This window comes from Pleuronectes platessa, chromosome 8 (assembly GCF_947347685.1).
Source record: "Pleuronectes platessa chromosome 8, fPlePla1.1, whole genome shotgun sequence".
In the NCBI taxonomy this organism is placed as follows: domain Eukaryota; kingdom Metazoa; phylum Chordata; class Actinopteri; order Pleuronectiformes; family Pleuronectidae; genus Pleuronectes; species Pleuronectes platessa.
This window is the reverse complement of record NC_070633.1, coordinates 16,722,512-16,747,745: the sequence shown is the minus strand read 5'-3', so window position 1 is coordinate 16,747,745 and position 25,234 is coordinate 16,722,512. Positions and strand designations below refer to the sequence as shown.

At 40.7% G+C, this 25,234-nt stretch overlaps 2 protein-coding genes across 6 annotated transcripts; both read left to right on the top strand.

Moving 5' to 3' along the window:
- Positions 1-3,845: 3,845 nt before the first annotated feature.
- LOC128446005 (neuronal acetylcholine receptor subunit alpha-3-like) lies at positions 3,846-7,456 on the top strand. Of its 5 annotated transcripts, none has more exons than XM_053428946.1 (7): positions 3,846-4,028; positions 4,131-4,175; positions 4,261-4,370; positions 4,706-4,913; positions 4,997-5,591; positions 5,676-6,001; positions 7,331-7,456. In XM_053428946.1, the coding sequence occupies exons 2-7, from the start codon at positions 4,149-4,151 to the stop codon at positions 7,454-7,456; spliced, it is 1,392 nt and encodes a 463-aa protein (XP_053284921.1). In that variant the 5' UTR covers positions 3,846-4,028; positions 4,131-4,148. The 5 variants fall into 5 exon arrangements, with proteins under 5 accessions (XP_053284921.1, XP_053284923.1, XP_053284920.1 ...); XM_053428948.1 differs by having other exon boundaries at positions 4,997-5,594; positions 5,838-6,001; XM_053428945.1 differs by having other exon boundaries at positions 4,997-5,606; positions 5,691-6,001.
- A 12,378-nt stretch (positions 7,457-19,834) lies between these two features.
- On the top strand, positions 19,835-25,213 carry LOC128446030 (neuronal acetylcholine receptor subunit non-alpha-2-like). Its single transcript, XM_053428980.1, has 6 exons — positions 19,835-19,931; positions 21,295-21,446; positions 23,304-23,348; positions 23,640-23,749; positions 24,036-24,945; positions 25,049-25,213. Exons 1-6 carry the CDS (start codon positions 19,850-19,852, stop codon positions 25,211-25,213), a joined length of 1,464 nt encoding a protein of 487 aa, XP_053284955.1. The 5' UTR covers positions 19,835-19,849.
- The last annotated feature ends 21 nt before the right edge of the window (positions 25,214-25,234 follow it).

The following is a 25,234-nucleotide window of genomic DNA, read 5'->3' as shown; positions in this document are numbered from 1 at the left end:
TGCTCTGACCCTTCTTACAGAGGGTCTAGTAACTAAAGCTGGTAACCAAGGGGGACCACATTTTAGCTATCAAGGCCCCGAGGCTTTTATCTTCCTTGCTTGAGTAGATTAGACCTGCCAGCACTTTACCTGTTTTAGAATCATTGCTTAAAACATGTTTTTATGGGGAAGTCTCTTTAATGCCTGATTTAGAACAAATTTTATTGGATTTTGTTATATTTTTTATATTGTATGTTATATTTTTTATTTTCGTTTTGCCTGTGTTGTTTTATTCCAATTCCCGTTCCTTTATAACCTTTAATTACATTTTGAATGGTTTCATACAAGATGGTGACCATATACCAGCTGAACATTCACATATTAGTAATGTCATTTCAAAGCATGTTAGCATGCTGACGTGAGCATTTAGATCAAAGCTACCATGACTGTAGGCTCAGACATGAGCCTGAGTTCGAACCTTTATGAACCGATTATGTTGGAACTCCACAACTGGATCATGTGGAATTACATGTGCTCTGGATTTTGACTCAGAAGCGGGTATTTGCTGTGTATATATTTTCTTAATGGAAGATTGATCTCCATAAATCATTCTTAATCATAATTGTTTTATCGCTGCCTGTTTTTTCCACATGCTCCCTCATAAATGCACTCTGTGACACAAAAAATTAAATCCTTACTTTAAATACCAGGGAGAGAGACACGATGAAAATTCACATGCAGCGCCAATTGAGGTGAAAGAGCAAAGGTCATAATTAACTTGCTTTAAATTAAGTCTAGTTAAGATCTTCAGTGACAGAATAAAGGAGGGAATCAAGGGAGTGACTGTGCCAGCAGACGAAGATAGAAAATTATTTTTTTTCTGTTACACTGAACAAAAGGTCCAATTAATTGACTCGTTTTAATTGCCCTGGTTTCCCCTCGCCCAATTAGAGACTCAAACAAGGTACTGGCAGAGCAGCGACTCAGGGAGAAGCGGGCAGTTTTACGGAAGGTACCAAGAGCTGAAATTACACAAGTGTCTCTGGAGAGAGGCCTTTTCATTAAGCTGTAAGACTCGGCTCGCCTCTGCCAATGACCTCAGAAAACTTCTGAAGAGTTAAGAGACCACAATAGTATAATGCAACTTTTTTCGCCATAAAGAGTACTGGAGCTAGATGTGATGGGTTTTATTTTTCATTGAACTTCTTGTTTTTTAGTTTTGTCTTGTTAAAGTGAGACAGCTTAGAAAATCAAACATGTTTTTCTCCTGATATTTAGTGGCGGATCAAGGATTTTCTAAATCAGGACCCATAAAGGAGAATTAACACAGAGGGCTAATCAGTAAGACGCACATTCGCTGTTTACTGTTGGTTCTATAGTTTGGAGCAACAGTAATAAACATAGGAAAAATAAATCTTGCAACCTGATTATATCTCATTGGACTTAAATGGCTTCTGCTTCCACTGGTCTGCACCGTGCATTGTGTGCTCAATCTGAACCAGATATTAAGTGAGACTAACTCTGAGTTTAGGGGAGTTAGTGTAATAAATGAGAATAGTTTAATTCCTTGCATACTTTTAAATGTAGCTGCAGCATTCTGTTTTCATTATGACCTTACGGATAATGAATTATTGCAGTGTGTGTTTGTTGTTGCACCAGATGTTTTGATTATATAAAAACTGAGAAGAGTATTTTTAACTCTGTAAAATTAGTCTACCCCTCTCTTCTGAGATTAAAAATATAAATTGGTTCAAAATCTGATTTCACAGTGTTAAATGTGAAAATTATTGTTTGGCTGTAACATTGGTTATAACATTGGACATGCTTATGATTTAGATAGTTCCCAAAATAAATCAACAAGGGATACAATTCAATTGCTATTTCCTCAGCCTTGGTACGTCTCCCAATATGAGAAATTGGACAGACTGTGATAGTGTGATATCCACCTGAGTGTACTCCCAACAGCAATAAATAGAAGAACTGCAGTATGACCATATGGACAAAGGTAATAACAAATATATATGTACACTTTCAGTACAGACGGTCCCAACTGAATGACCACATATATTCTCATTTTAAAGTCCCTACATCTCTATAGAAAACAACTCCTGCCCACTTAGCTGCATTCTTGCGCTCAAGCCATACTAGATTAGCTCAGTATGGCTGGAGCTCCCACCGCAGCCGCCAAGGGATGAGTGCAATGGATTGTGGATGAATGGATTTTCAGTTCATATATTGATCAGTTGCTTTACCACTAATGTTTGCAATGAAAGGTATGTAGCCTACACAGCATTCCAGTAGTTCCTCTGTCAGTGATAAGACATGACTTATTCAGAGATGATAGCCTGAGGATGAAGAGTAAGTTGACAGGATACATCAGTTTAACATGCTTCTGGTTTGTAGTGAGTTAAACTGACTCGCACAGAAAGAAAGTTTGCCATTAAAGGGCCATGTTTTATTCAGTTGTTGTCAAGGATACAAACCTCAGTGTTCGTGGCTATTTGTGTGGATATGGGTTATGCACCTTTTGGCCCTTTGGTAACTCACATTCTCCTCCAGCTTTGAAATGGTTCACGCGGATCGCTAAGTGCAAGTCTGATGGTTTGGGACTGCGTTGAGTAATGTGTGCGTCCCTTCTTGACTTGAAAGCTAAAGTACGATGGAGGTGGATTTTTTCATTTGTTGTTGGTTGTCCGAGCGAGTTCACCATCCGAGGGCATGCAGGAGGACTGCATGTCAATATTTACACGCAAATATCTAAACTCTGTTGGTGGCCGGTGTTTAGTTGACCAGAAGAAACGTGTTACAGAGGATCTGGAGCCACCATTGAAGCCACTGACAGTATTTCTGAGGTTGTGCTGATGGTGTGACTGTGTGCCGTCCCAGGTGAGGCGACATTTTCTGCTTGGACAGGCGTGGGTCTATGTGCCATGTCAGGTTTCAGTGTTACCAGTTGCAGTTTTCCACAATATAACCTTCAGTTTTGCCTCACAAAGGACAAACAGACTCGTGCAGACGCACTCTCCGCGACGCTTCATATTTGACTTTGAGCACTTTGTCTTTGGAGATATGATAAAAGCTTTCAGGCGTTGCCTTCATTTTGTAAACATTTAGCTGTATCTCCTCTCAGAACACTCGGATTTCTCGCAGCCATCACAGAGAAACCACATCGATTTAACAGTTAAAGGGTTATTTCACCTAAATCTAAATAAATAACATTGTGTTTTCCATTTTCTCACTCAAGCCAACTTTAGGGTCTATTTGCTCCCAGGATAATTTCTCGAAAAACAAAACTATCTGCACATCTAAATATACTAATATTGCTTTTTTTGTGATTCTGTTGATTCCGTTTGTGTGTGTACTCATTTTTGTTGCCAATTTCTGACCTTTTTCCACAATAACACTGACCTTGTCATCACCATTAGACCTCATGGGGACCAAAGCCAGATTCTAATGAGACGAACATAATTTCGGAGCACTTGGTTAAGGTTAGAGTTAAGGTTTGAGCTCTGGTTAGGTTAAGGTTAGGGTCAGGCATTTATTAGTTACAGATATAGTAAGGATGTGTGTGTGCGTGTGTTTCTATTGCAGCTACAATATGAAAGATAGGTTGAACAAAATATCCAATGAACAAGTAGCACATTTTAACTCAACAGACCCTTTATTAAAGCATACAAATAATCTGTAATATTTAGTTTTAGAGACTCTAATGTTAAATTGTTTTGAGTGTCTGACCTTTTAATAATGTTTAGGTTCAGTTTCCTTTTAGTTTCTCGCTTGATTTCTCAATGCCCACAATTTAACACGATAAATGTAAAGTGACATCATTTTATTTCTCTCTGAGCCTTTTTTCTTAGTATTTGCTCATTCTCCTCCTTCTCTATGTCTGCCTCCTCTCTTTTTCCTCAGGCTGCTTTTCATTTAAAGGAGAAGACCGATTGTTTCGCAGGTTGTTCCGGAGGTACAACCAGTTCATCCGGCCGGTGGAGAATGTATCGGATCCAGTTACAGTGGAGTTTGAGGTCTCCATTTCTCAACTGGTCAAAGTGGTGAGAGTCTCTTGTTTATAAACAAAAAAATGACACATATATGGATCATTCATTTATCTAAGTTTCACTCTGATGACTAATTTGTCCTTTGTGTCTTTACAGGATGAGGTGAATCAGATCATGGAAACCAATCTGTGGCTGAGACATGTGAGTTCAGGTTCAATCTACATGTATGTGATGTCTGCAACATTATTTGTACACGGTAACTTACACAGTTTTTTTTTCCTTGCAGGTGTGGAACGACTACAAACTGAAATGGGCCCCTCTTGAATACGATGGAATTGAGTTCATACGAGTTCCTTCCAATAAAATCTGGAGGCCGGATATTGTCTTGTACAACAAGTGAGTTTCTATTCACAGATGATGAGAAGTAAAAAATAAAGAGGTGGAAAGATAAACAGTTTTTAAGCTTTTTCAGCAATAGATTTGTTTTCTGTTCCTGAAATTCATTATCTGAGAAAATATAAATGACAAAGTTCGAATGTGTGTCACTTTTTCAATTTTTTTGGCAAATAAACTGTAAATAGACATCATCCATCAGAGGTACTTTATATTAAGAAGTTGTTCATATCTCTTTCTACATGCTAATGATATTTATTTATGCTCAGCATCTTCTGACATTTTCAGCTAAATGTTGTTACGGCCTTTAAGTGAAATGACCTTTACGTCTCTCACAGTGCTGTGGGCGATTTCCTCGTGGAAGACAAAACCAAGGCCCTTCTGAAGTTTGATGGCACCATCACTTGGATTCCTCCGGCTATTTTCAAATCCTCGTGCCCTATGGACATCACCTACTTTCCCTTTGACTACCAGAACTGCTCCATGAAGTTCGGCTCCTGGACCTACGACAAGGCCAAGATCGACCTGGTGCTCATTGGCTCAAAGGTCAGTGGGTCCATCTGATCACTGGGGGGAAATCCTGACCATTAGCAACTTTGAGACTTAAACATTTTCCTCTTTCTCTTCAGGTGAATCTGAAGGATTTCTGGGAAAGCGGAGAGTGGGAGATCATCGACGCACCAGGATACAAGCATGACATCAAGTATAACTGCTGCGAGGAGATCTACCCGGACATCACCTACTCCTTCTACATCCGTCGCCTGCCGCTCTTCTACACCATCAACCTCATCATCCCCTGCCTCCTCATCTCCTTCCTCACAGTGCTGGTCTTCTACCTCCCGTCTGACTGTGGCGAGAAGGTCACCCTCTGCATCTCTGTCCTCCTCTCCCTCACTGTGTTCCTGCTGGTCATCACCGAGACCATCCCTTCCACGTCACTGGTCATCCCACTGATCGGCGAGTACCTCCTCTTCACCATGATTTTCGTGACGCTCAGCATCGTCATCACCGTCTTTGTGCTGAACGTCCACTACCGCACCCCCATGACTCACACGATGCCAGAGTGGGTGAGGTCTGTGTTCCTCGGGGTGCTGCCCAGGGTGATGCTGATGAGGAGGCCTATTGACCAGGTCTGCTCCTCCCCGGGTGGCATTGCAGCGGGGACAGGAGGAGGAGGACGAGGAGGCAGCAGTGGGGGGAAAAAGAAGAGAAAAAACAGTATAGGTAGTGGCTCAGGAAGTATAATTGTTGGAGGTATCACTGGGGGTGTCGCCTTACCACATCTGGATAGTGGCACGGTTGGAGGAGGGACCTCCTCAGCAGGTGGCTCCATGAACTGCGTTGAGCACCGCGACATGAACCGGGATATCAACAGGAGATGCCCATACAGAGGCAAGGAGGTACCGACTCCTGTCCCGCCCCCAAAGGCCCCTCCTCCTCCTCCTCCTCCACAGCCACCCCAAACCCAAGGGCCCCAGGAGTCAGAGCTGCCCAAGCTGCCCAGGCCCCTGAATGTCTCGTCACCCGTCAACGCTGTGGTTGCCTTCTCCGTGATGTCGCCAGAGATCAAGCAGGCCATCGAGAGCGTGAAGTACATCGCAGAGAACATGAGAACTCGCAACAAAGCCAAAGAGGTGCGTCAGCTAGCATAAAGTTTTACTGTCTGTGGTGTTTTCTGCTAAATGATTGTTTTCCATTCATTTTGGGAATGATAAAAGATGATGAAAGTTAACCTTTAAAGGGAAACTGTCTGTTTAGTACCACAGGAGGAGGAGTAGTACTGCTTATGTGAAGAAGCTGATTGAATGTGGCTAGCAGTGAGAAATCTGACATATTGCTTGAAATGACTTCGCCTGAGTCAGCATCAGTCGGCTCGAAATAATACGGGATTGAAAATGAAGAAAACCCCAAGGGGTGTGCAGTTAAAAAGGCGTGAGCTTAGCAGACCTCTGTAGCTCACTCTTTGGCTCGGTGCTACAAATATCATATCGCACCTGGGATGACCAAGTGGTTGGCAGTGGACTTGCATTGTGTGTAAAGCAGGCGCTAGGTCTATGACAAGGAAGAAGAATGTGAAGAATAAAACTGGTAATTTCTCTGCCTCTACTGCACTGAGTATTATTATCAAGGGAGACACAAGCAGTAGACTTGGAAACTTCTGGCCAAGGCAAAACCAGAGAGACATCAAATATATATATATATATATATATATATATATATATATATATATATATTTCCTTATAGCATTATCTTGGTCCCAATTTAAACCATGAATCTAATTCAAGTCATAACCCTATAATGAAACTGTCAACCTTGTAGGGACCTTTACCTTTTAGAATACTGGGAATAGATTATGTCAGCACAATACACACAGCGCACATGCATACACACACACAACCTGTGTCTGTGTGTTATCTCAGTGGGTGAATTTCTACCTAGCTCAGTAAATGTTGCAGAAACCATTTAGACGAAGCTATAAAGGGAGAGTAAAGCTGCTTGTTTGTTGCAGATGTGGGGCTTTGTCTGTGCCTCCTGTGCGCTCTGGATGGTGCTGATATGTTTGTTCTCCCACCTCCATCTTTTCTAAGCAAAGCTGGGATCTTTTTTTTGGGGGGGGGGGCATGAAGAATAGCCTCCTCTATAGGGGCACAATGGCATTATGGTCAGTGTAGCCATGATCCAATTGTCCACAGCTGACTGTGTTTATACGCACACACATGCTGTGCAGAGTCTAACGATAACCAAACGCATGTAGGTTTCAGATTCTTTTTTAACACAACCACACGTCTTTTGGCCATAGTGTCAACTCAGTTGTGCCACTATCGGAGATTTCACAATTTACAAACAAAGGTCACTGGGAGTCTTTAAAAGTAGAGAGAGAGATCAGATGTTGTTGATATGAATTTGTGTTTCTTAGATATTTGGTCTCACACATCTAAATAATTTTTCTTTCCTGTCCCCAGGTGGAGGACGACTGGAAGTATGTTGCCATGGTCATCGACAGGATCTTCCTGTGGGTTTTCGTCACAGTGTGTGTGCTGGGAACTGTGGGACTCTTCCTCCAGCCGCTCATCAGCTTCTTCAATTGAGACACTTGTCTTTTCTCTGTCTCTTTCTCTCTCTCTCTTTGTCTACTTCTGTCTAACACACTTGAATTAGTAAGGGAATTATCTGTCCCTCAGCTCTTTCACATCAAACAATATGGGCTGTCTTCTTTCCCCATTTCTGGCGTTTTGTCTCTCCCCCCCGACTGCATCTCTCCGCCATAATTTCTAGTCCTCAGATGTCTGTTTCCTCACATGACTTACCCGCATTTCCTTGTCCCTCCCCTTTCTTGCCCCATTAATGTGCATGTAATGCTGTTATCCAGTCTCATTACTGTTTTTTTCCCTGAAATTATTATCACATCTGCTCTCCTTCTCAGTTTTCTCTTCTTCTATGAGACACTACTGGCAGCTTTTATCTTCACAGTCGTCTTCTGTTTCTTACTGTGCTCAAACCTCTCTGATTTTACACTTTAATGATTTTTATCATATCTCTCATTTAATCATTCTAACTGAGATCTCTTTTTAAAGAGTGACTTGGTTAAAAGACCGACAATCAATAAAAGGAGACGAATACAACTGTCACACACCCCAAACGCAATATCCAATTAAAATGCAAACCTACATCAAGGAGAAAATTCCAGCCATGACAGGTACAATTATGTAAAATGTGAAAAAGTCATTTTTTTCAGTCCTTTTAAATTGATTAAAATCCTGATGATAATAAATAGCTCAGAGATTTTCAGGTTCAGAAGGAGCAGCATATTTAAAAGCTATTTTTCCTAATTCTATTCTAACCCAGGGGATCAACATTTCTAGATATTTGTGAGTGCAAGCCATCTTGATTTGACCAGCCCAAGTATAGATTTTTTCATAAAGCTAACAAATGCAAAAGTGTGTGGAGATAAGGTTATGGCCACTAAGCTGGTGTAAGAGGTTTTCTCAGCCAGCTATAAATTAAACATAATGTTATACACTACCCAACGTCTTTAGGTACTGGTCAGGTGTATTTATAAAGAGCAAATCACCATAAATAAATTGCAGAAATCTAGTCTTTTCTTTCGTAAAGGGAGAAACTCTAAGGATTTACTCCTTAAAGGAGAGACTCAATTATTTTCAGTTTATGCTTTGAATAACAAGATTTGTCTGTAAAAATGTTAAAAATTAAAAATGATGATATACTTAGAAAGATAGTGGTCCGAGGATTGAACCCTGGGGCACACCTTTTGATATAGAGAGGTAGGTAAAGGAAATAAGCCAATATAATAGTCTTATTTGCCAAGGTAAAATGGTCAAGTATAGCATAAGCCTAGGATAAATAACAAAAAAAAAATGTTCAGTCCAGTGCCTCGATAAGGGCATCACCATTTTAGGTATAGTGGTGTCTTAATGATGTCATGACTATTTGTGTCTAAAAGCAAATTTTATTATTGACTATAAAACTTTTCTTCTTCACGATAGTTTAGCAATCGACCTGTGGTTAATGACAACTGAACAAGTGTGCATTACTGAAAATCTCCAGCTGTTCATTTTTATTGTACTGTCCTATACTTGTCCTATACCTATAACCAGGTTTGACATTTCCAGGTAATGATCTAAGTAATTGTAGAACAACATTTAATCACTAACATTTCAGTGGTATGCTGTCATCATATTCACTGCAATAACACTTAGAGAAATGTGAACCTGTACGTCCCTCTTTGGTTTCCAAATTAAAAACAATAACATGACTAGTTTTTTATAGGTGATGTCTATATGTATAATAAAGTCCAAATGTAATTTTATGGCTACCACATCTTTCCCTGTACTGGTTTTCATGTTGTCAAATACTTTCAATCATTTCTGTGTTTCCCTGTACATACTGTACTTTTGTAAAATATAAGTTCTGCATGACTTCTGAGAAGGACACTGACAATGTCTGTACACCCATAATTATGATGATATGTTTTCCACATGTGCTCCCACTAAGTATAATGATGCACTGCACAAAAAGTCACCATATCAATACAAACTTACAATGTATAGAAACTCTTTGGATTGCACAGTTTAGATTAAACTTGTAAAAAAGACTTGTGTCTAATGTCATTTCTAATAATACAGAATTTCCTGGTCTCTTTAGAATTTACATGACCTTCCTGTTTGAGAGATTCTTTATAAAGACATGAGGGTAAGGTGAAACAGAGACTCTGATTATAGATTGTGACTGTATCAATATGTCTGTGTGGCCATGTGGCCCTGGAGAACCTGCCCCTGGAGAACACATGATTGTTCATACAGCTGAAGCTCTATAGGGAATAACATTGTCTAACCAGTGAAGTCTAGTGTTGTCTGTGTTGTAAGTTGGTGGAAAGGGCAGGAGCATGAATGTTTTTGGAGGCGATCTCCATCTATTCTAGAAAGGGCATGTCATTTGTGTCATTCTAACAGTAAATATTAGATATGCACATTTCACTCTGTTAACATATCCCTGCTGTATAATTGGCATTGATACAGACAAGATTTTTCTGTGAGTTATCAAGAAAGGTTTTATGCTCACATTACATACGTATCTTAGATAACTTCTTGCCTGTGGGTGTACATTGTGTTTACATGTCACAGTGTGTATTTGTCTGCATTCCAGAATGGGTCGAGACTAATGTCACACAATTCTAAAGTCAGTTGCTGTAGAATAAGAAGAAGGGGTGAGTGATGGAGGTGGAGGTTTAAATGATGCAGGAGAAGGAATGTGAAGAGGAATGAAAGAGGATGGGTGGAGAATATTTTAAACCACAAAGCGTAGTGGGTCATCAGATTGGGTCAGTGGAGCGTGGTCACTGGCGGCTTATAGGCAAGAAGTAAGATCAGCTTTCAAATCATTGCAGGTGATTGTCAGACCCCTTCCCATTTTCTCACTTGTTATTCTTTTGTAGCCTTAAAACAGTTTTTTATTTTTGATCATTCTGCTCTCAATGTCCCAAAGTGACGCAGTGAAAACAGAATTTTAGAGATAGTGAATTTAATAAAAAGGAAGGACCGAATAATCACTTAAGTATTCATACTCTTTATTATGAAACCTTTTAACTCAGATGTCTCCCATTTCTTTATTATGAAACCTTTTAACTCAGATGTCTCCCATTTCACTTGGTCTTCTTTCAGATGTTTCTACACCTTCACTGGTGGTAAGTCAGGAGATTAAAGACACACTTATTACTATAAATATTATTATACAGCTGACAGAGCAAATGCTGAGCTGTGATGTTGAAGGAACTTCCTGTGAAGGTCAGAGACAGGATTGTGTAGAGATCTGAGGATTTGGAGAATTACTATTGCAAATATTTATCAGATATAAAGAATAATTTTCTTCCATTCTTACTTTTTTTTTAACTTCGGAAAGTCTCGATTTTAGTGAGCAACACAAGAGCCAATGATGTGTCAGTGACAGATGGATAATCCGGCTCTCAGTGTTATTATGACGTAACAGTTAACTGCAAGTGTCCAAATCCTCCCCAGTCTGTATCAAATGTACTGTCTTAAACCATTTTAAATATGTTTTGATAATATTGAAACCATACAGAAACCAGAAACCTACAGTTAATAATAGTGTCTATTATTCTTAAACAATGTTACCAGTGCAACTTGCAAAGCTTCTCCTCTGGGAAATAATAAATGAGGATCTGTATGAATATTCACACACATACTTCTTACACCAACCTCTGCAGCTGAATCTCACAACTTCAAGCCTATACTTATTATTTCCTGTTGGGTTCGTAGCTGCTGGTCACCTAAAAAGAGAAACCAGTCTAAAAAGTATAACACCCACTTAAACAACAGTATGACAACAGTGTGGAAACATCTATCACAGGACTGTGATGAAACACAGTCACACGGTCATACACTTATACATGTTGGCTGAAGTAAAACCCCATGTGGCACAAACAGCGACTCGAAAGCAAAAATGAACAGCAAAGCATTTTTTCTTTGAAGCTTCTCTCTTTTTCTGACATATCCCTCTTTTCCTCCCTCTATCAAAGGTCACGGGTGAGTCTGAATGTGGCCGTCAGCTGAGACACACACACACACACACACACACACACACACACACACACACACACACACACACACACACACGCACACACGCACACACACGCACTGAAAGTTCAGGGTGGTGACAGAAGAAAATGTAGCCCTTTCCCCCTCGAGTCAGATTGGAGTCTGACTCTGGCTTTGAATCGGACCACCCTGTGGCTCCCGACAACTCAATCGCTGACACTTACTCCCTCACATGTGTGCACCCGAAGAAGCATGTGCACAATTGCAAGTGCATAAGTGTGTGTGGGTGTTTGTGTGTTTTCAAGAAGGGAAGGGGGAGATTACTCATGTCACCTGAGCAGGTAAGAGAGCGAAACGGAAAGAGTGAGTGAGCTATAGTGACAGTGTGTGTGTGTGCCTTTATGTAGGCCATATACTGTATGTGCCCTTTTCAGCATGGAGCTCACTACATGGGGATTATGGGATGGATGGAGTCTAGTTATAAATATGGAGATGCGGCAGCGGCAGCAGTACAAAAGCCCCTCATATATCCCATCAGTCTCGGTCTGCTGCCTGACAGGGTCACGTCGGCACCTGGCTGCCTCAGAATGAAGAGATCAATTTGAGAAGCAGCCACTCCACTTATACTTTTATTTTACTTTATCCTTATTTAGCAATTTTTACAAAATGGTGATCCTTCCATTTGAGTTACCCTATAATTTTTAATCGGAAATGACCAATTGAAAAAAAAAAATGACAACAGTTTCTTTTAAAATCTGCTTCGTGCTCAAGCTCCCAAACATACAAGGACATCTCTCTTCACAATTTTACGACACCAATTCTACAATATTTGGAGATGGACGCATTGGGTTTGCTGCTTCTCGAAAGCTGCCGCCACTTTAATCTGAATTTGTGATGGTGTTGGAATATTTGAAAGCAGTGGATCTTTCTTGAGTGTTTGGACCTCAAGTGCTCGTTGGCTGTCGGAGTGGAGCACAGCAAAGCTCTTGGTGCTAAATTGAGGGATAATACATTATTAAGCCATGCGCCACATGGATGAATATTTTACATGATTCCTCACAGTTGACACTGACTGCATCCAGCTCCTGGGCTGCAGCATGACGTCATGGCGCGTGTGTCTGCAGGATCAAATTTCATGCTTTTTTTTGGGTTGTTCTGTGATCAAAGTTTTGAAGAATAAACTACATAATTCTTTGACATGCTACACTTGGTTATCTTTTAAGCAATCTCTTGTGGATCTTGCTTCACTCTATCTTTAGTCTCGATCTTTACCACTTAGCTTTTGAGGGAACCAAGAAGCGATGAGGGGGCGTCTGCAGGGACGACCAGGGCGCACACAGTGAAAACGGCTGGGGTGGCGTCGTAGGTTGAGATTGGGCAAAATTGGAGGTAGGAAGGTGAATTAGGGTAGTCTCATGTGTCATCGTGAGCAGAACGGTATGTGCCTGCAGCCAGTCAACTGTGGATAAGTAAAGGAGACTCTTCTTTAAATAATTCATTCCAGTGGGAGCCTTCTCTACCAGGACACACACACACACACATGCAAGCACGCACGCACAGTCTGCTCATGCACATAAATTGCTGTTTCCTAAAGTAGAAGACTAAACACACACACACATGCACACAAAGAGCAGGTTTCTAATTTTACTCTGATGAATATTTATAGACGGATGAAGAAACATTGTGTTAGGACCCGTAAGAAAGAGCATTTTGGAGGAACAATACAGAATTCTTATGGCCCTTTCCGGGGAGACGTTAACATTCAGAGAAAGAACACACTTCAGGAGCAATATGCATTTCATTTCTCTGCTCCACTGCATGGTGAAACAAAATCAACCTCATTGCCGTCTTAGTGTGACCTGCCCTGTCTGAACGGATTAGGTGGGGTTTTTTTTTTTCTCTTTTCATTAAATCTGTTGATCACAAAGAGAAGAGAGGGATGCTTTGCTGCATGGGATGTATTCTGTTGGTTGCTGATGGGCTGTACCTGGTGGCATAGTGTTGTTAACCTTAGTATGTGGAAGATTGTCCTTATATGTCTACATTGAGACAAGCATCCTAAGTTGTAAAAGAGCTGGTGCACTGGTAGAGCACCTGATTTGACCATCATCACTATACATATACATACATATCAGAATCAGAATCAGAATCAGAATTCTTTTATTTGCCATGTATATTTGCACATACAGAAAATTGCCTTGGTGTGGTTGGTGCACTGTACATAAAACAACAATATAAAAACAACAATATAGAACAACAATATATACAGTAAGAGAGTTATGGCACGTGCGGTTCTAAGGTGCAGAGATTGGTGATAGTGCCAATAATATTAAATAGTTATAAATTATGTGTGAGTATGCCTGATACGCCTGATAACAGACGATCAGATTTTATTCCTCTATGTTTCTTATCTATTCTTATGTCTTTACTGTTGAGTGGTTTATTCCATCTTATTTTCTGTATTATTTTAAATGTATTTGCTTTAGTCCTTGATAATTGTTTAATCATGTAAAGCTTTTTGTAACTTTGTCTTGAAAAGTGCTGCATAAATAATATATTTAAATATTATTACATCATATTATAACTGGGTGCCATGAACTCGATTAATTAGATTAATGAGTGATAACAGCCTCCTGAGCTCATGGTCCAATAGGCTTGTGTGAAGCCCATATGTTTGGGACAGCTGTGTGTTGATTTATTGGCCTCATAACAGTCTAATTGGGTGAGTAGAGAGACATTACTTGCTATGAGCTGAGGAGACCACATTGACATACAACCAGACAGCCAGGACCAACACACAAATGGTTGGGATAAAATAAAAACAAATGAAAGATATTGGCTTTTAAATAGATACTTTGATGAGTGGAGTTCTTGAATAAAATGTGTCTTATGTCCTCTGTGCCTGCACATCTTCATTACTCAACCAGGAAACGTGTACAAATCGGACTCGATGCAAAGCAACTGCAACATTGATTTACAAAATACAGAGTCATAACCGCAACACTGAATAAAAAAAAAAAAAAAACTAGATTAGCTTGTATCCTTGTTTCCTTTTGTCTTTTTGAAACAAAAATCGCACTGAGCCATTAACAATATATATTAGAAGCTCATTGTTGTGTCCATAATACGGTTTTAATCTTATTTTAGAGCATGACAGCCTTTAGACAGGCAAGCACCCTGAGGGCTTATACTCTATGATGCCCAGAGAGTTCTACAGGCTCCAATCTGCAGCTTGGACAACGACAGCAGACAAACGTTTTCGGCACCTCCGACTTGAACTCTAACAAATTTTACGATTATTAAGGGACAAAGGGAAACAGTCTACTGAACAACAACAAACTCTCAAGTTTTACTTTAGATTTGAGGCCAGAACAACTGTTTCTGTTACATTTGCTGTTGATCCTGTTACCATGTTGTAATATTGTGTCATTCAGCTTTTCATTTGCTCATAAGACAGTGAAGATGTCTTGTGATCTTCTGCCAAGACTTCTCTGATTCGACGGCAGCAGCTTGACGTGCATGCAACATGCTGTATATGTTGGTGTGTGACAGAAATTGCCTCATTATCTGACCGGCCTGTCCAGAGGCTCTTGAAGGTTACACAACATATCTGTAATTCTAGATGAGACATGGAGAGTGATTTCTCCCGGGACAGCATCCACTATGAGCTCATCATGGGCAATGATACACACACACACACAGACATACACACACACAGCCTTACCACATCGCTCGACATGTATATATAGACATATATAGATACACACAGACATACATGTCAAAGCGGATTAAGCAAAAGATTCACCTACATGCATATAGGTAAATGGACTCAGATGGACAGACACAAGTGCACATCTCTCAAGCACATGGACTCACACATGCACACACATCTGGAAGCTCACACACTTATGGTCATGCAAATAAATAGAGCACTGCTTACTCACATCTGAAGACAGCATCTTTGGTGTTCCAGTATTCACAGAAATACACAGACACACACACACACACACACACCAACACACACACACACACTTAGAGTTCAGAATATTTTTATTTCATTTTTTTTAATCACTTTACAAAAATGTGAATAGGGGAAGAGGGGAAATGGATGGTGGGATAAATACGATCTCATCAACTGTGCCTCCCAAAGGGTTCATTGAAAGTACAGCCACAGGGCACAATTAAACGATATGAATCATCATTGAGAGCTGTCAAGGGTCTTGATTGCTGCCTGAACTACTGACATGTTGAATTAAATACAATATTTTGGGAGTTGTTAGACCAATCAAGTCAATCAAGTTGACATTTGATTTTAATTCTAGGAGGAATATTCAAATCAAAGCAGTTTTTAAATTATATTCTCATTAGGCTGCTCTAACTCTAAATATTATTATTTTAATAATTTTAATACATAATCTGCACAAAAAATCATGATGTGCAATCAACAGCCCTTCATTTTCTTTCCAGAGTTGGTAACGCGTGTTTTTGGGGGATTTTTGTTAGTACTTGTGTTAAGGGTCTACACACACGCACACACACACACACACACACACACACACACACACACACACACACACACACACACACACACACACAACACATACAAACACAAACACACGCCTGCAGTATCTGAAGGAGACGGTCCTGATGCAGACTTGAGTTTCAAACAGTCAGGGGCCTTTTTTCTTATCACATCAGTCGGATAAAAACAAAAGTAGAAGTAGTGTTGTTATCGAGATGAAGTGTCAGGTTGCAGATAAATGAATATGGTGTGTATGTATGTATGTGTGTGTGTGGTAGTCTGCTGAGTGAGATATTTTTCCAGTCTGTCAGTGACAGTTCCTTTCCTTCACCTCCCTTTCCTTTCCCTTCCTTCCCTTTCATTTCCTTTCAAATTTCCTCTCATTATCACAAGTAACATCTTTTACTCTAATCTGGTCAGAATCCTTTCCATCTATTTTGCTCTGCAGTACTTTGCTATTTAGATGATTAAAATATCTAAGAAGTATCGATGAGTGGGGATTTGGTGTTTTTATCACACCACTTGAAAGTTCGCCTGATTTTAAAAAGAAGTGTAAATCCTCTATAAGCTTATTTGGGAACCATTGATATTCGAAAGTTTACCGGGTTATTATTCTTTCATTTAAAGTGCTGGTGGTAGCGATAGTGAGCTAACAGTGTGAGACCACTCACTGATTTCTCCTTTGAAGCTTGTGTGAGGTTAGATTTTCTTTCTTTAATCCCCCCTCCTGCCTTTCGCGCTCCTTTAAAAAACAAAAAAAAGCCTTAACAAACAGATTAAGATTAAACCCGTAGGCCGTGGAAGACAAGGCTGTTTTCCTTCTTTTTATTAAATATTTCTGCACCAAAAAATCTAATCAAATTATGCAGATTTTAATTATGAGCTCAACCACAGCTGAGAAAACAAAAACAACACCAAACAGACGAGAACACTAACACACAAACACCTTAATATTTGGTAACTGAAACACACACACACACACACACACTGTGCAGCTGCTCAAAGCCGTCTAGGAAGGGACCGGCAGGTTTCCAGCCTGCGAGAATTCATGTTTCCGAATGATCAGAGGCGAGGAGGATGGGACCATCTCAGAGGCAGCAGCTGCCCACCCCACGGCTCCAAGTGGAGCAGAAAATCAGGATAATTTCATTGTGATAATCAGCCTTCCGTTATCCCCGTCACTTCAACCCGTGGAGGAGAAGGAGACAGGGGGAGAGAGCGAGGAGTGGGTACCAAAGAGGGAGAGGGAGAGAGGAGAGGGTACCCGAGAGAGGGAGAGAGAGAGTGGAGGGTGGAGAGAGAGGAGAGGGTACCAGAGAGAGGGAGAGAGGGAGAGAGGAGAGGGTACAAGAGAGAAGGAGAGAGAGAGGAGAGGGTAACAGGGAGAAGGAGAGAGAGAGGAGAGGGTACCAGGGAGAAGGAGAGAGCATGGAGAGGGTACCAGAGAGAGGGAGAGAGAGAGTGGAGGGTGGAGAGAGAGAACAGAGGGTACCAGAGAGAGGGAGAGAGGAGAGGGTACCAGAGAGAAGGAGAGAGAGAGGAGAGGGTACCAGAGAGAAGGAGAGATAGAGGAGAGGGTACCAGAGAGAAAGAGAGAAAGAGGAGAGGGTACAAGGGAGAAGGAGGAAGGCTTCATGCCTGGTTAACTGCAGAATATACTGTATGTCTGTGTGTTTGTGTTTGTGTGTGTGTGTGTGTGTGTGTGTGTGTGTGTGTGTGTGTGTGTGTATGTGTGCTGGTGTCTGTGTGTGTGTGTGTGTGTGTGTGTGTGTGTGTATGTGTGCTGGTGTCTGTGTGTTTGTGCGTATCTCACTATACTTGTGAGGACCCACATACTCCCTCTTTACAGTCATTTCAACTTAATTAAAACTCAATAACTGATACTGTAGTTTTGAAGATATTCATTGCAGAGACGTGTTTGTTAGGCATATTTGTAAACTGCAGTTTAAAAACTCCACGGCAGCGATTCTGTCTTTTATATTTCATGCTCTCATAAAACCCACAGACCAGTTCTGCCAACAGGTTTTACTGGAACTGAGAGTTGAAATATTTCTGTTTTAAACTAAACACAGTGCAGTCTGTGGACCTTCAGAGTTACAGGTTCTTCTCCTGAACATTTCCTTTATGCACCGTGGATAAAGTTTTATTCGCCTCCATTGTGATCTGCCTGCACATCCTTCAGAGGCTGATCCTTTAAAACCATCTCCACCTCTGAGCTGTTGTGACCATATAGTAGATTATTTGCTCCTTATGTTTACCTCCCACTTTAGGATCTTAAAATTCAACTGAAGGTGATAATAATAATAATAACCTACAGAGCACATTTTCTACACTGTCCTGACACATAATGTATGTTGAAGTTCAGCTCAGGGGTTTTCATCATCGTTTGACTCACTATACTGCAGGGAAAATATACATTTTATAATAAAACATATACGGACGTATTTGTCTCTCTTCTTGTTTGAATGGGAGAACATTTACAAAACTGTGTAAAGCACCACTCTAGCTTTCTGATTCCTTAGACTATGTAATAACTCATATCAGTGTTTACATACTATCAGATGTTTCCATACCATTGGCTGCACGGTGAACAATCCAGTTTTTTTTTATATATCCTGAACTAAAAGCATTCATTACAACCGAAGACTATACCAGTGCACTAACCCTAACACTGCCTTATATTCACCTGCACCTGGAATAAACACTCATAGATCCCATCAGTTTCTTGCTTCTTACATTTGTCAGGCAGCAGCACAGTGCACACATTCTGCAGCTCAATATTCGGCTATGAAACGTGTTGTTGTTTTCATCTCTAACTGATGACACTGACTTGTGTCATGGAGAATTAAACATTTTTGTAAAAAGAATGTAAAACAATCCACATGCAGCTATATGTACTGCTTGTCACAGTAGCACTCACTGTATGTAGCGGCTTTAAGTGGGTGGAGCCTAGGATCCATAACAGCAATGCAATTCCAGTCAAAGGAATACTTTGTCTCAAATTAAATGAATAAAGCTATGAAACCATGGATGTGACCTTGTCAGACATGGACACAATCATGAGTTCAGGTTGAGTGATTACTGTGAGTTTCCATTATATTTATGTTCTGCACCATTACATATTTGCCTATTCACCCAAATAACAGGAAAGACCTTTGCTGTCTCGAAATAAGATGATCATAATAGTCTTGGGTTTGGTGTTCCTATCAGCGCCCTCCAGTGGACGAGTCTATGTGGGATAGAAAGTTAATCTGATTACATCTGCCAATTAGACCCTGATTCTGTAACCTTGTTTAGATAGGTGCTCTACATATAGAGTTATTATTATTATTTAAATGAATAATAAAACGTTCAGAGTTTGTCATTATTATTTATTTCAACACATAACGATTGATGTAACACAGATTTGTCAAACAAGCAAGCGTGTTTTCAAATACAAGGTCATAACTTGAGGTTTCTTTAGACGAATATTAACCAGTCTTGTTGTATTTTTAAAGAAAACGCAGCAGAAGAAATACAAGGTAATAAAACAAATTACTGGGCAGCAACATCACAAGAATAAAACTTGCTTTATAATTTTCGGAGCAGGTTTTAAACACTACGCCTCAGCCCCTCCTCCTCCTTCGCTCCCCTCCCCCCTCCTCCTTCTCCTCCTCCTCCTCCTCCACAGAGCCGCTCCCCGCGACGCACCCACTCTACAGCTATAGTGTCCGGACACCGGCCACATGCGCCGCCGTCGTCCACTGTTCACCGGCAGCAGGGAGCTTGTTCTCCGCCTTCAAGCCACCGAGCACCACTGATGGAAAACCCTGCGTTTCGTCCATCTCTGTGTCCGCAGCGCAGCGTGTAGTTCCAGGAGCGCTCCTCCGGACCAGGACACCGTCATCATGAAGTTGGTGGTCCTCCTCCTCTTCCTCCCCTTCCTCCTCATGTGGACGTCCTGCCCGCGGTGTCTCGCCAGCATCGCCGGTAAGAAAACTGAATAAATATGCGACTTTACTTGCGTTTACATGCGTTTCTTTTGTGTAAACACGACGACAGGATGAAGTCTGGCGAGAGACCATGTGGTGCAACACTCGTGGCCGATGAAGATTTAAATCAACTCTTTACAGCTATTAATGACGTTCTCAAACAAAAAGTAGCACCTGCTCATTCACTGCTGGTCTATTCACATGACACTATCAGTATAGTGTCATGCCCCAGCTCTGTCTCTGCTGGAGTCGATGAGACAAACTGGAACACAAGTGTCAGATGTCAGTGTCTTGCTGTGCTTTCACTGTGACACACAGAGGTGAGAATGTGGGATTTAAATGCACTTGATTGGACTGGTGATACTTTACATTATTCACCCATCAGTCAGATGACGTCAGGTGTGAAACAGGCTGCAGGTTTAAGGTCAAAGGTTGACACTCTTTCTCCCCACCACCACACACAACCTGGATTCGCAATGTCATAACTGTGTCTTGTCAATTTTCTATATAAATGGGTTTCTTCAGAGACACCAGATCACCTCAGGCTGATTGAAATGCTGACTTTCCTTCTCGATACAGTTTTCGTATCGCTGCCCCTTCCCCTTCATTTGAATCAGTAAATGTTAAACATTTGTCTTTTTCCAGTGAGATAGACGTTTATCTTCACATGGATTGAGATCAGCTGGATTTGGAACATTAATACCTGTGATGTCCACCTCTGTTTCCACTTGTTTTGCATACTCTTACTTGTTATACCTATTGGTTATAGAATAAAACAAAAGCACTGATCATTTCTAATGGGATATATTTTGTTGGATAACATTTTGTTAGTGCTAAACAAACAAGACATTTTAGCCTGAAATGAATTCATGCACACGATAAATGTCTTACTTAGTAAAACATTAAAGTTCCTTTCTTCTCCGTTTGCTCTCATGTTTCTCAGACGTGTGCTTGGTGATTAAACTCTAAATTATCTAACCATTGACAGACTTGTTTGTGCTCCTGGGCCAAACACTTAATTACCGGCCGAACATAATTTGTAACATCACACAGTTGTTAATGAGCAGTGCCACAGAGATGGGTGGAAATAGTCCCAGAGGTGCTGTTACTTACTCAAGAATACTACAAGAGTAACCCAACTCCATAGTTAATCTTGAACACTACCTTGTGAAAAGTTGATTAGTACAGTAGTGTCAACCAGGTCTGAACAGATCAACTTCGGTGACTTACCCATACTTATTTGTCGTTGTTTTCCTTCCACTGACATAGCAGAAGTAAGGTACTACCTGTGGAAGACAGACGTGTATCACAGAGCACTGTAACACTGAATGGTCATTAATCCACATTCCTCTTTATTCCAGCTAAAAATGAGTTTCTCTCTTTGGCGGAGATGGAGGACGAGCTGCTGAGGAACCTTTTCCAAGGCTACCAGCGCTGGGTCAGGCCAATCCAACGAGCCAATGACACCATCAGAGTACGTTTAGGACTCAAGATCTCCCAGCTGGTTGATGTGGTGAGGATAAACGCACAAACACACCCAATGACATGTCTACACACCCATGTTTTCAAGTGGATTTATTCGTTTGTCATTTATTTTATCAATGTTAAAATAAGCCTGAGTCCTTTAACTTAATCTAAACCGAATCCTAAAACCACTGGAATAACAAGTGGATCCATCTTAGAAACAATATATCTTTTCCATAAAACAGTCATATTTCACAATTTTGAATTTAAGCTGATGTCAGAAACACATTTGTAAACACCAACATTAAACTGACATTTTAATCATGTCTTATGTTTGCTAGACTTCAATGGGCTTGTGGTGGAATATTGATCAGTAGTAAATTGTCAGCCTCATCATTTAACTGCTAAAGCTAATTAACTTGAACAAGCTTATAAAATACAGACTTAAGGTGAAGTCTTAATTAAAGTAAAGGAAGACAGTTGAATTAGAATCCATCCATCAATTCTTACAAAGGTGGTTATTTTGGTTCAGCCGTGTCGCTGTCCGTGGTGCTGAAACCAAACAGCCGCAGTGTCACGGTGCGGAGCTTTCCGTGGTCCTGAAATAGATCCGGAGCACTCTCTTCATATCTACAAGCGCACAGTCGCTCTCTCTGTGGAGTGTTTCTTTAATATTTCAGAGGCATGCTGTGATGGCTTTACTCGGTTTAGGCGTTCAAGAGGAGAAAACGGAGGACGCCTATAGAGGAACCACTCTCCTTTGCCTTAAAAATTGCATCTCAACCAGTTTAGGATTAACTCTTCCATTCTTCCACCTGACAAAAGTGGTAGCAGAAGACAATCTGGGATGAATTAAACAGAGCCTCTTTATGGTTTTTTTGCAGAGAGTAGAGATTTATGTACATGTTCTGTTTGATTTTTTTTAGAATAGATCAAGGACAGAGAGCGAACCAGACTTACAGCAGCTCGGCTTCACTGTCCCCTGAGTGTATCTGAGCGGCTGCATGTCTTTTTTATTCGATTATGGTTCACCTCTGCTTTGTGTGATCACCAAAACATCCAACTCACTCTGACAGCCGGGGTCAGCTCTGGATACATTGAAAACATATGTCTTTAAATATATCTCTTTTCCCTTATTTCAAATGTTTAATTCTTAACCACTCTCCATCTCTCATTTCCTGTTATTCCTGCCCCGTTCTATTTAACTCCTGCTGTATTTATATTGCTTCAGCCGGTCCAATGCACCCACCTCTAGTTTTATGTCTCTTGTTCTTGTTTGCTAAGGAAGTGGCACAGACAGGTAAATGAGATTATGTCTGCTTTCATAGAGGGAACACAAAGGATGATTTAGTTTGCTTGTAACCAAGCTTCTCATCTATTCCACTAACATCTGATGCTTTGATGCAATCCCTCCATCAGAATTAGGGTGTGCTTAAAACACCTCATACACATTTTTTTGTCAATAGAGATGAAAGTATTACTTTGAAAAAAGAGGATCATTTTAATTTAGAATATCCAGGGCTACTGATATCTGCACGTTTAATGTCTATTTGATTATAAATTTAAGATATCAGAAGACAATTGTTGTTGAATTGTAAAGAACATTAGCTAAAAGCATTTATCTAAAGCTTGTTTCTCTGACATATACGAACATCCTTGAATCTTTTACAGCATCACAAAATACAATTTAATTGTATTTACTTTTTATTTATTTGGTCCATTTATTTCAAGTTTCCTAAAGCCCTTTGGGAACTCTAGCCTGTTTCATCCAATTGCTTTGAATTTCCATGATAAGAAACTTTATTTTCATTTTAACCATTACATGTTCCATTGACCTTCACATGCTTATTCTTATTCTTGTTTTTAACCCATTTTTTTACTTTTGGTCTGTTGTTTTTTTATCCAGGATGAGAAGAACCAGCTCATGACAACTAATGTTTGGCTGTGTCAGGTAAGCAACAGGAAAAATTGAATCTTTACATTAAATCTTACCATTTGAACCCACTGGTCAAGAAAAGACACAAGCTGATATTTGTTTAGCAGAGCCAATAACACAATTCACATCATCTAGTATTATTATTTATGCCAATCAAGATAATAAGGCAGGTGTCTGATAAGATACAACCAATAATGCTGTGAATGGAGGGGCAAGATAAGTGTATTCATTGTGATAAATTTAAGCTAAATTGCGTATTCTTAAGTTTTACATATAGGTCTAATGATACAAACCTCTCTGATCCAGGAGTGGTTTGATTACAAGCTGCGATGGAATCCAGACAAATATGGAGGAATCACGACCATCAGAGTTCCCTCTGAAAATATCTGGCTGCCAGACATCGTCCTCTATGAGAAGTAAGAGTTCTCTTTCAAGTTCAGTTTCAAATGATTTACAAACATTACATGTCTGGGGAAGCTTTGACTATTTTAATAAGAGAAAACAAAACAAGCAAAATAATTATCAGTGAATTTTGTTTATATGTTGTTTTCAATTCATTTAAAATGTTCAAACTTCAACCAAAATCTACTTATTATATTTAATTATTAGTAATTGTAAAGAAGAATAAATCTATGTATAACCAAACGTTTCTGTTAATGTGATTCTGATGAAAAAGACAGATTACTTTCCTTGTTTCTTCAGTGCTGATGGGCGTTTTGAGGGCTCCCTGATGACCAAAGCCATTGTCAAGTACACCGGTATGGTCACCTGGACGCCACCTGCCAGTTACAAGTCGGCCTGCACCATGGATGTCACCTTTTTCCCTTTTGACCGCCAGAACTGCACCATGAAGTTTGGCTCCTGGACCTACGATGGCCACATGGTGGATCTGGCTCTGATGGACTACCAGGTAGATCGAAAAGACTTCTTTGACAATGGGGAGTGGCAGATCCTCAATGCCACCGGTGCCAGAGGAAACCGGAAGGATGGCTTGTATTCATACCCCTTCATTACTTACTCTTTTATTCTGAAGAGGCTACCGCTGTTCTACACTCTCTTCCTCATCTTCCCCTGTCTGGGTTTGTCCTTTCTGACCGTCTTGGTGTTTTACCTTCCCTCAGACGAAGGAGAGAAGCTGTCACTTTCTACCTCTGTCCTCGTCTCGCTCACTGTGTTCCTCCTGGTTATAGAGGAGATCATCCCCTCCTCCTCCAAGGTGATCCCACTCATCGGAGAGTACCTGCTTTTCATCATGATCTTCGTCACGCTCTCAATCATCGTCACCGTCTTTGTCATCAACGTCCACCACCGCTCCTCTGCGACCTACCACCCCATGTCCCCGTGGGTTCGTAACCTCTTCCTCCAAAAGCTGCCGAGGCTGCTCTGCATGCGCGGACACATCGACCGCTACCACTACCCAGAGCTGGCCCCTGAGAGCCCTGATCTGAAGACTCGCTCTGGAGCGCGGAGAGCCGGGCAGAGGAGCGGAGCCAATGGACAGGCGACTGCTGAGGGGAAGGAGGAGGAAGCCTGGGCGACCATGATGGAGAAGGCCATCTACTCAGTGCGGTACATCAGCAGACACATCCGCAAGGAGCACTTCATCCGCGAGGTGTGTTTAGAAAGAATCATCAAATATTGAAGTAATAATCATTTAACGGATTAATGTGTCAATGAGTTTTTTTCACATCTCTCCTTTCCCCTGTTTTTCCCAGGTGGTACAAGACTGGAAGTTTGTGGCCCAGGTGCTAGACAGGATCTTCCTGTGGGCTTTCCTCACCGTCGCGATACTAGGTACCATCGGTATCTTCACTCCAGCGCTGCAAAATTTCTTGAAAATCCCTCCTCCAACTGCGAGTGAGAATCCACCTTCACACTAGTGGCCATAACAAATGACTTTC